General features: G+C 45.1%; 1 protein-coding gene across 1 annotated transcript in view; it reads left to right on the forward strand.

The window, feature by feature from the left end:
* Nucleotides 1-11984, forward strand: part of LOC107112728 (NACHT, LRR and PYD domains-containing protein 12-like) — a 51691-nt gene that overhangs the window by 31327 nt on the left and 8380 nt on the right. Inside the window, exons 9-11 of the mRNA XM_015413917.1 lie at nucleotides 2864-2919; nucleotides 9615-9679; nucleotides 11227-11450. Coding sequence (XP_015269403.1) covers nucleotides 2864-2919; nucleotides 9615-9679; nucleotides 11227-11450 — 345 coding nt within the window. The remainder of the gene's footprint in view (nucleotides 1-2863; nucleotides 2920-9614; nucleotides 9680-11226; nucleotides 11451-11984) is intronic.

An 11984-nucleotide genomic window follows, 5' to 3' on the forward strand; every position in this document is an offset into this window, starting at 1 on the left:
ATTATTATTATTGTTGTTGTTGTTGTTGTTGTTGTTGTTGTTATTAATGGCACTTATAATTCTATAATCATAGATATCTTTGAATCAGAAATACCTTGATGAAAAACCCTGTTGATTCATGTTAGGTTTCACTGGTATGGTAAAGCCTGTATCAGTTTAGCAGAGTGCACAAAAAGGCTAGATGCAGCAGTAGCTTCTTTGTTCTGTATGTGTGTGTTCTCATACAAAGTTGCACGGTGCTTACTTGTCCGTTTTAAACTAATAAGAAAATCTTTATTTAAGGAACTACATTCTGGATAGGGATAGGTGACAGATAGGGATAAATACCTATTCTAACTGCCTAGGATGGGTGGAGATGCAGAAGGCATCCCTGCACCCATGGTGCTAAAGAGGAAGAAACATGCTCCTTCTTTTGTGTGTGTGAGAGAGAGCAGAAGGAAAGAAGCAATTACTTGAGAGCATCCGTCTACACACCAAAGTGACAGAGGCAGAAGAGGAAACGGGAAGGATGCTCACAGTTTGCCTGTCTATCCGTCTGACTCTCTTGTAACCTCTGGAGTCTGGGGCTAAGAGACAGCATCTGATCCTTCTTTTCCAACGATACTGACATTTTGACTGATTTTCACTACAATCTTGGATCTGCTAGGGATATTGAATTAGGAGTAATCTGCTGTTATTTGGAGGATATGGTTCAGGTAGGGGTGCCACCCTCCTGGTCAGGATGGGGGATCCCCCATCCTAAGGTCTCGTTGCTTTGAGCAGCAGCAGGGGGGGAAATAAAAAGGCGGAATCACAGGTTTGATAACATCACTTGTGGAGAAAACCCAGAATTGACAGAACTGATTTCCCTTCAGCAATGTGGTAGCTTTTCTTTATAGATCTAATAGTCAAGTATCCCCCGTCTGTGGATACTTAAATCTGCAGATCAGGGCCATTTACATAGAAGTAAGTTTTTTCAACAGACTTAGGGGACCCCCAGGTTTGCAGGAAAATCTGCAGGAGGCAAAAATTCCCCCAGATAGAGGAGCGTTGTTTTGTGTATGTGCAGTCAGTGTTTCTCTGGTGGATGTGTGAGAGGGAGGTGCTGTAGGAAGGCGGCAGCAGTACTTCAGCTGGGCGGGCGGGCTGCCAAGTGAGTTGGGGAGGATGGGAGGGCAGAGCGCCAGGAAGGGAGACATGTCCCCATTACTGTGGGGTGTGCAACTGTCATGTCACCCAACCAGGACAGGAGCAGTTGTTTTTGTTCTGGAGTCAAGTCTGCCCCTCCTCACCATTGCTGCCACAGCTCCCAAACCCAGTGCAACTCCCAGTGTTGCTGCTGTGGCCAGGGAAGCTCCTGCTCTCACTTCTGTGGCCCACAGGCCTGGCACAACTCTCCATCTTGCCTCTGGCCCCCAACATCACTGCCACTGGCACCCCTGGACCTAGCGCAGCTGACTGACGCTGCCCCTTGGGCCCTGCTCCTGTCATGGCTGCCTCAGCCCTCTAGACCCAACATGGTCCTCAGCCTCACTGCCCCCGGGCCCCCACCAGGCCCACTGCAGCTCCCAGCATCGTCAGTGTGGCTCCCAGGATCACCACCACCTCTGGATGTTGCTGCTGTGGACCCCCTGACTCTCTGACCTGGGTGAAGGACCTACTCATAATCCTTGGGTCTGATTCTTAGAGTGGCCTTCCAGGCATGTATGAGGTACAAGGGCATCAGTTTGTGCAAGCCTTTAAAGGCAAATAGCGGCCCCATGCACTGAGGACAGAAGCCATTTGGCAGCCCATGTAGTGAGCTTAAACCCACGGTAGTCCGTTCAGAAAGCATACGCCAGGCCTAATTCGTTTTAATCTTTGAAGCATGGTGAATGGTAGACCCATTGTTATGGGGGGCGGGAGGCAAGCGGGCAGACCATCAGGCAGAGGAAGACGGGGGGGGCAGCAAGGATTGGTGTGGGGGGGAGGGGAGAAAGCAAAGGCAGAGGGTGTGGGATGCCCCCTCCCCACAAGTTTCCTGTGGGTCCCCACTTGTTAGCTTATAATTTCGGTGCACTCAGAAAACGATTGACGTTGGGAATTTAGCAATATGCAAGTTTAAATAAATGCAATCAATTTTTATTTCATGCCTTATTTTACCTCAGGGAAAAAATCTTTAATGCCTGAATTGTATATTTCTCTACAATGTAAAAACAAAAGAATGAAGAGTGCTTTTTGTTATTGCTAATTCTTCAAAATCAAATTAATTATTCTTTAATAGTTTGAATGGAGCATATATAGATTGGGAAGATGTTAACATGGATGAAGAATTCTGTAGAGGTAATGAAGTTTTACAGATGAATAATTCTGAAAATAAATTATTTGTATCAGTAAGATAGCACTGTTTAGAACAAGCAGCCCCCCATCCTAATAAAATCATGATATGTTTAAGAAAAAGTAGACTGCAGAAACACAAAGGAATCATATACCTGCAAGAGACATAATATGGCATCATGAAGCACAGTCAGTTACTGCAGTCTCTTGAAATATCGTAAATATACAAGGGGCCCATTTATACATGCAGAGAAAATAAAGCATCCCTATCCTAGAATTAATTAAAGACCCAACACATTTTCAGCTCTGGTTCCTCCCCATCCCATTGGGGCGACATTCTCTAGAACTGTTGTCTTCTCCAAAAGGATTCTCGCTGCCAAATTTCCAAAGGAGATGAGAGAAATCCAAAATTACAGGCCATTAAAATTCTTTCTCTACTTTTCAGAGTTCTCCAAGATTTTAAACTCCAGACCTAGTTAATGAAGGAACTGGGCCCCATTTACATAGGCAGGAGATGTTATAGATCTTTGGTATAAATGTTATTTAACTGAGTTCCTGTGTTTGGCAGAAAGAGCTGCAGATCCTTGGGATAGTATCTTCTGTCGCTTGTGTCCCCATGGAGAGGTAAGAGCTATACTCCCTGCTCATATTATTAACCCAGAGGAACTAAATATACATTGATGCTTCTGTGAACATTCCTTCAGCCTCTTCAAGTTTGACACCAGGGTTGTTGTAGAATGAGTGCTTTAGTGATTTGGAGTGCATTACAGGAGATCCTTAAAGTCCCTAACTTTCCTCCTTCCCAAATGTTTTCTCGTTTTATGTCTGTTCTCTAAATTCTGCATCTCCAGTTAGGGTCTCCCCCCCCCCCCCACTTTCGATGATGAAAACAGTGAAGTTGTCAGGTAGGCAATGAGACAGAAGAGACTACTTTTAAAACAATGCCACTGTCAAGAATCTCCAATCCAGGGGATCCTTGGTATGGGGAGGGGCAGTACTAAAAATTACAAAACAAACCTGGAGTGTGTATCTACACACACCAGTAGGGTAGCCTGCCACCAGCCCTTTAGTCTACCCGCACAGTCAGAAGCCAAGTGACAAGCTTCCAACCTTTATGGGATTAAACAAAAAATTCAACCTTGCAAGGTTGGCCAATTGCAGAATTAATTTCTACTAATGATTAACCAGTAGGTAGGCATTTTAAGTCTAAGGTACTGGGATTAGATTGCAGCACCTAAAGTACAGAACAACCAATGATAATCAAAGTATTTTATTAAAGAGTGCAAGAGTATTTCAAAAGAACAAAGCTAGGAGAAATAACACAAAAAAGCAATATGTTCTAACTACATAGTTAGTGTTCTAACTTCATAGCTATCAGATATCCTTCTTGGTTAAAGTAGGTCAGCATTTCAAGTTTCTTCGGCCAAGGAGGATTTTGAGTGCCAGGCAACAGCCTGACCCATGGCAGGGTTAGCTCATTGCCTCTGGATAGCTGAAGCTGGCAGCTCCACTGCAACTATCAACTAACAACAAAAACCAGAAATGCTAAACTTCTTAAAGTCTAAGATTTGAACAGGCTGGGGCCCTTTAGCCAATTCAAAACCCAGACTACGGAAGTTATTTTGACATGAACCTGTGACAACAAATGGCTCAGAAGAGAAACAGAGTTTGAGGGATGCTTCCGTTCTGTTCCATTCGCTGTTGAAGATAATTGAAACGCTTGATTTATACTTGGGAGAGGCATCCAGCTGTTATTCTTTCCACAGTGGGAGTCTTCTGCTGCAGTTACTTTCTTTTTGGAGGTCTATGGACACTGTCTATGTATGGAATTACAGAAGAGTTGGTCTTGAATATGTTCTTTTTGTAAACTATGTTTAATTGTTATGAGCAATCTGTTAGATCAATGTCTATACCCTCTATTTGGTTGTGACCACTAACCCTTCTTTGTATTTCACTGAATGGAATTCACATATTTGTGAATTGTAGATGGTCTTCCCTTGGTGGGTGTTGTAGTATAAATCAAAGCATCAAAAGAAAGAGTGAGGTGAACAAATGGTGTGACTCCGTTTGTCTCTGTTATTCAAAGGCACAAAGTGACTTGCCAACTGTCCAATGACAGCAGCCAGATGTTTCCCTTTTGATCTCTTCAACCCATTTGCAGGCCATTTGCAGGCCTAGATTTTTATATAAGGTTTGCCTATGTTTAATCCTATATTTAATGAAAGAACAAGAAATTGACTAAAGGTCTAATTTCTTGGCAGCCACCACTCCTCTTTCAGTGTTTCCAATGTAGACGGGATTCATGATGAAAATAACATCCCATAAGGAATGAATCTGAATTTGCATTGATCTTGGTTGTACCATGTTACAAAAGGTCTGATTGGTATGATAAATATGTTTTCCCCCCTGTGGAAAAATGGTAGGTAATTTTCAACATAAATGGGACAGAGATCTAGGAATGGAAACCTCAACAGATAATTGGGAATAGATCTTCCCTAAAATCTTCTCAAATTATATCATCTGATCCAAACAAGAATTTTTATAATTTAATACACCACTGGAATTTATTTATAATCCGGCATTAGATATGTGTTGGCATCAGTGTTCCCTCTAAACTGAGTTAGTGTGAGCTAGCTCACAGTTCTTTAGCCTCCAGCTCACACATTTTTGTCTTAGCTCAGGAAGGAGGGCTCTAGAGCAAACTAATTTATGCAGCAGCCAAATCGCTCGCTTACAACTTTAATGCCAGTAGCTCACAAGGTAGAATTTTTGCTCACAAGACTCCACAGTTTAAAGGGAGCATTGGTTGGTATTGTCAATGTCTGTGGTGCATGTCTGTGTGCCTGATTTTCTATGTTTTAGAAAGCAGTATTATCAGTTTTTTTTAAAAAATATGCAGGTTGCAATCAGAGATATGGCAGGACACAATTTACTATGAGATCTTTAAAAAAATATTTTTAATTAATTTTTCAAATACAGAACAACAACAAACATAAACAACAGCAAACCATGCATAAAACAGTGAATAAGTTGTATAACAATGTGAAATAATACTATGAGATCTTTGAGTAAATTTGGGGGATATCTTGAAATATTTAGCTTGAAGATTTAGAACCCATGATTGGTTTGATTATTACACTTCAAATCTGTATCTCTTCACAGAAAAAATTAATCCTCCACCTGTAATAGACTGGTACAAAAGAATCTGGGACTTCACATTCATATTGAAGCTAATGAATTATGTATTATGGAAGCTCAGTGTATTATGTATTATAATGTATTATGGAAGCTCAAACACTAACTGTGCAATCCTAGGTAAAGTCACATCTTTCTAAGCCCATTGACTTCAATAGACTTAGAAGGGGGTAAGTCTGGTTAGTGCTGCACTGTAAGTAACAACCCAATGGATTGATTGCAAATGTAACTTCATTTATGATGCATTACATTGACAAATATCTGGGGAATGTTGAACCCTATGCTCTTTAAGCAATGGTGTACATTTTCAATTAAAAAAAAAAAAAGGCACCTGTTCCGTCTAACGCTGAGCCGACAGCGTCTTCTGGACAGTTTCAACGCACAGCCAAAGTAGAATCAATCACTTTTATTCAGGTTTTTTTTTACATGCATTTATAAGAGGTCTTTACTCACATCTTTGTGATTGAATTCCTTTCACTGGCTCATATGGTGAAAAGGATGGTCGTCCACACTCCTTGCCGCTTATAGAGAACAAAGGCTACAGGAAGAGAGTTGTAATTCGAACCCTCCCGCCTCTGTGTGCCGGATGCGGTGGGTTGTCTAACTAAAGACTTCAATTCCCAGGAACCACTGCTCTTAAAGCTATCTGGCAGTTCTGCCGTACCCTGACATGCAACCTTGTAGCTGACTACTGCTTTGCTCCATTCGTCCTGCAGTGCAGGTGGCAACTTCTCCTGGATCTCCAAATGCACCGTGCATTCGTCGAGACTGGCGAGTCCTGGTAATGCTGGATCCTCTTTTGCTGCCTGCAGGTTTTCAAGGAGATCAGCTAAATCCCATAGCTTCTCAGGGTTCTCAGCCATTATCGGGGGGAAACTCTTCAATTGTTCCTTGAGTGCAGTCTCCACAGCCGTCGGGGATCCGTAACAGGTGTCGAGCCGCGCCCAAACACGTGTCAAGGCCCTTTCCGGAGTCTTTATATTTGCGGAGTGGAGGTTCTTTGCTTGTTTTGCGGACTCTGGACCCAGCCACTCTGCCAAGAGTGTGAGTTGTTCAACTGCACGTAGGTTCATGTCCCTAATTGCTTCCAAGAAGGTCATCTTCCAAAGGTAGTAGTTCTCTGGACGATCCGTGAACTTCTGGACGCCTCTATCAGCCAGGTTCCTCCTGATGTTCCAAGGTGCCGTGTAGCTGCCGAAGTGCGCCGGTACAGGACCCATGTATGCCTGTGTCGGAGCTGGTCCAGGCACTTGAGGAAGCATGGACACCTGTGCAGGCACTGGGGCTGGCGCTGGAGGAAACACAGGGGTCATCTGTGGTCTCATGAACTCTGGTGCTGTGGGGTTGAGTACCTTGGTCTCTACGCCATCAAGCGGACGAACATACATGTTCTGTTCCTGAACATAGTCCAGTATTCGTTGAGACGGGTGCACTACCCCGAGATCAGCTGGGTTGAAATCCGGCTCCGGATCCCAGTATCTATCTTGTAGAAGCTTGGCCCGTGCAGCCAGTCCTTCGGCCTTAAATGCCTTGCGAAGCGATTTTATCTGCAACTCCCTATCTTCCTTCTCTGCCTGCAGCTTGCGAACTTCTCTCCTCAGAACCTCTTCCCTTTTTGCAAGGTCTGCTGCCTTCGCTGCCAACATGGCATCGATCTTTGCTTCAGCTAACATTGCGGCCTCAATCTCATGCCTGGTAGATAAAGTTTTGCATGAAACTTCGGTGTGCCGAGACTTGAGGGAGGACCTATTGGAGACCACAGTATCCTGGGACTTGTGAGAGATCCTTGAATGGCGAGATTTGGCAGAAGTCACAGTGCTTAGGGACCCATGAGAGGCCTCGGACCTGCAGGACTGTTGGGTAACGTCAGAACGATGGGACTTGGCAGAACTCACCGACCATAGGGAATTGTGGGAGACGTCAGAATGGCAGGACTTGGCAGAACTCCCCGGCCGCAGGGATTTGTGAGAGGAGTCTGAGTGGCCCGATTTGGCTGAGCTCACCGACCGTGGGGCTTTGTGAGAGGTTTCAGACCCACAGGACTGTTGGGAAGCCACAGGTTTGTGTTCTTGGGTGGAAGCATCCTTGCCTCTATGCCCATTCTCGACCAAGAGAAGGCGCCTCTCTTCCTCTTCCTCGACACGTGTCCTTAGGTCTGCCAGAGTGGTGTTGCAGATCTCTTCCTTTTCCAGGGCATCCGACAGAATGCACTCCTTTTCTGCCAGGGCTTCGGCTGTATTCAGCCGATCCAGAATGTCCACAATACGTCTTAAGCAATCTTTCCACTCTATGGAGTGGGCTGTAAGAGCCTTTCGCAGTGCGCACATATGTGTCAGACTGGTTGTATTGGGTGCAGCGTCTATATCTTTCCGCGTCTTGGTCCAAAGCTTGTCTAACTTCCTGTGCAAATCGGTCTTCTGGATAAGCAAAAATTCCCGCATGTCAGGGGTTAGATTCTTTACTCGGCGACCTGATGTGCATGCATTCCCGTCTTCTGTGCTGCCATTTAAGACAGTTTTGGAATCAGCCATGTCAGTATCTGCCATAACTTGTTTTAAGTTGAATTTCTTAAAATGTGTTCGGTTGCAATACTGGATCCCACCCACTGGTGGCGCTATTGCATCAACACCGTTGCAGTGACGTCACTTCACTTGCTTGGGCATATAGGTTCACACACCAAAAAAAATTGCCTTTCTTGCTGTTCCCAAATCTGCCACCAGGGCTGCAGCGACTTGCCTGCCGTGGCCACTAGATGTTGATGCTTGAGCTCTCTGTGCTAGTTTACCTGTGACACTTCCTCAGTCACTCACTCTCTTGCTCCCTTATTACTGCTGCTTAAACTGAGTAGCCCCGTTATGGTCAAGCTGATTGCTAGTTCCCGCCTTTGCTGTGGGACTCTGCAATGTAGAGCTCTTTTCCAGTTAGGAGGGTTTGATTTCAGCGTTTCAGGCAGATAAAGAAGCTGAGCTGAGAGGGGCAAAGTGTCTGTGAGCCTAGAGAAACTTTGCAACACAGTAGAGCTGTTTGCATGTGAATACTTTGGAATGCAACTATTCCAGAGGCCAGAGAAGTGGCGTGTTTTTCTAAGCTTTCCTGCTTATACGATGGGAAGACACAGAGAAACTTGCTTGGCTGGAGAGACATGCAGTTAGTTTGCTGGAGAGACCAAACAGATGGGGGAAAGGGGTTGTCCTTTTCCCACCTTTTGTTCATGCACATTAGAGGTAGCTTTGATGCTTTCTTCCTTTAAGGGCTGGATATTGGAGGGGAAATGCATCATCTCTCTTTCTCAGGGGGGGGGGGGACTTCATCCGCTCCTTTTCACTGTTCCGTCTAACGCTGAGCCGACAGCGTCTTCTGGACAGTTTCAACGCACAGCCAAAGTAGAATCAATCACTTTTATTCAGGTTTTTTTTTACATGCATTTATAAGAGGTCTTTACTCACATCTTTGTGATTGAATTCCTTTCACTGGCTCATATGGTGAAAAGGATGGTCGTCCACACTCCTTGCCGCTTATAGAGAACAAAGGCTACAGGAAGAGAGTTGTAATTCGAACCCTCCCGCCTCTGTGTGCCGGATGCGGTGGGTTGTCTAACTAAAGACTTCAATTCCCAGGAACCACTGCTCTTAAAGCTATCTGGCAGTTCTGCTTAACTACAGTCTCAAACGCTGGCTGGAACAGCAGCCAGGTAAGGCTGTGGAAATGCTTTCCTGAGAGCACTTCCATCACCCAGTCGGATTCCTACTGCCCAAATGTTACTGGAACTGGGGTGAGGCTTTTGGGAGGCAGAAACTCAGGCTGGGAAGCACAACTGGCAGGATGTGTTGGTGTGTACAAACTCCTTTGCTACCTTTTGAGCCCTCCTGTGCACGAGTGACAATTGAGAAGGTGTAGTTTTGAAAAGTGCAAAGTTGTTCACAAAGTTCATACACAAACACCAATTTGGTTCAGCCCTAATTTGTACAGGAAGAATTAGTTTCACTACGCCAGCTAAGAAGCATAAAACCCAAGTCACTGTTGTGGTTACAGATTTTCTGTTACAGACTTCACTGTGTATGTCTTAAGAACTGTATGTAGAAATCTTAGCTAGAATGGTGTTACTGATCATTGCTTTATTACAGAATCTTTCAGAAAAAATCAAGCCAGAAGTTGTTTGGGACCCAGAAAGGAACCACCAAGCCTACAGGTGAGCTCAAGAATGCTAATTTGTATATATTTTTTCTTTCTTTAAATATTTTAGCCTGTTTTCCTCTGACACCAGGTACTCGAAGCAGCTTACATAGTAAAATACACAATTCAGATTTGAAGGTAGATCAAGATGGACTCTTGCAGTTGGGAGGCAGGGGACAGGCTTCATTCAGCCACCTCTCTGAATATCCTCCAGGCCCCCAGTAGGGGTCAGTCACCAGAGGACGCCATGACTTTCAGGTGCACATACACACTCGTACACACACGTACATAAAAATACAAAAATACCAAAAAAAGGCAAAAGAAGGACTCTTGCTCTTTTCTGCTGCTACAGATTTGAAGGGGAATTGATTTGCTTCCACACCAAACCACTTAAAGTTGGATAATACGAGGGATGGGAAATGAACACTATGGTCATGTCTGCATCTTCATTCTTAAAGCAGTCTCGACGCTGTCTTTCTTTATGCTGGAGTGATGCTTGTTTCAAAGTGGTACAAGAAATTCTTCCAATCTGGTCGAATCAAGTCTTCATCACTAGATGTTGCTTAGAGTGCTTTGTCCAGTTGAGCTGGTGAGACGCCGCAATCACAGCAGAAACCATAGGGCAATAAAATAACACAGACAGCAGAAATTGTTACGGTACAGTAGGAGAACGAATCCGAAAGAGATGTAGACATCCTTTTTTGAGACGAAGTGGGAGCGTTGCCAAAGCAGCGGAAGATACCAGTGCAGATTCGGCCTATGAGGCACACATTCCTGATACTCCTCTCCCTCTTCAGAAATAAACTTCTAAGGGGCTCTGAGCACACTGAAGCTAAAAGAATCAGGGGAAGGGAGTTCATTAGGAGAAGAAGCTATAGCATAGGGAAAGGAAGATAAGAACACTCCCTTCATCCCCTATACCACTCCATTTCAAGGCCAGATGAACAGTTCCCTGCTCACTCCAAACCTCAGCAAACAGTGCTGGCTCCCCAATGAGGTGGGGTGAGGTGGTGGGTGTGGGACTTTAACCAACCTTTCTCTTTCCCAACTACCTCTACCTGGGAGCCAGAGGAGCTAAGGCTTGCTCATCCTTTCACTGCCCGAAGCCTTACTAAAGCCACAGTTTGTGTGCCTAATCACATCGTTGGCTGCTTTACAGACATTCTGCACGGCAAAGCCATTTTGCTTCTGCACTCTGTGTTTGTGTGTGCACACACGTAGATGCATACACAGAGCTGGTTTCTTAGGGTGTTTGACTGCAAAACCAAAGCATGGGTAAAACGACTTAAGATACTAAGTTCAACCTGCCCAACAGACTCTGCTTTCAGCCTGTGGACTACCCTTGGTTAAAGTACTCATTCTAGAAAACACTGTTCTGGTTTCTGCCTCTTAGACACAGAAATAAGAGGCAATGACTTGGGACTTGGGACTTACCCTGTTCCTGGATCCCTTCATTGGTCATCAGAGAATCATAAGTTTGTATCTCACACAGGATGCATTGGACGTGGCATTGATTACAATGCAGCCCCCTTTCCCTCTGGTCTTTCTCTTTGTTGCATTCAGGTTACACCTCCCTGGGGCTGGATTCTTCCATTGCTGTGACACTAACATCAGGTTTGAAGTGAGAGCAGCTGTAACTATACAATACCAACAGGATTCATGGTATAAACACTGGAATGAAAGGAAGACATGGAAGTTGATTGTTGCAGGTCCTTTGCTCAACATTCAAGCAACCCCAGCACAGGCTCTGTCAGCTGTTCACTTCCCTCATTTGCTGTGTCTTGCAGGTACCGTTGGAAAGGGTTTCAACAATATCACCATAGCACTAGAATGGCAAGAATAACTAACACATTTGTTGTGTCACACTCTGGATTTATTTCCAGTAAGGGGAGAGACTGAGAGGGGCTGAGGGTCAGTAAGAAAAAAAGACTGACTCAGCAGTTATATGCCAGACGGGGGCATCATTCAGCCAGAACAGTTAGCTGATCTTCCTGCCAAACAAGATCACCCCAGTACTGCAGTGGAGATTTCTATCAGTTAGGGCTACTTTTGTGCAGGAACACACTGGAACGGTGTTCTGGCTGCCTTCCGAGCAAGCCCCGTCCCCTGCCAGGCCACGAGGCCACGAGGAACAAGAAGAAACAAGGTAAGTTGCAGAGGGGCCCCCCCCCCACCTTTCCTGGTCAAGGCGCAGGGCCCGGGGAAGGGCTGCGGAGCACCCCTCACCTTTCCTGGCCCGCGCTGCTGGTGCGGGGTGGTGGTGGCCGTGGAGGCTGGATATGGGGGTGGGGTGGGGGGGCTTAATCTGGGGGTGGGGGTGG

Source organism: Gekko japonicus, unplaced genomic scaffold, assembly GCF_001447785.1.
Source record: "Gekko japonicus isolate JY-2015 unplaced genomic scaffold, Gekko_japonicus_V1.1 scaffold1701, whole genome shotgun sequence".
NCBI classification, from domain to species: domain Eukaryota; kingdom Metazoa; phylum Chordata; class Lepidosauria; order Squamata; family Gekkonidae; genus Gekko; species Gekko japonicus.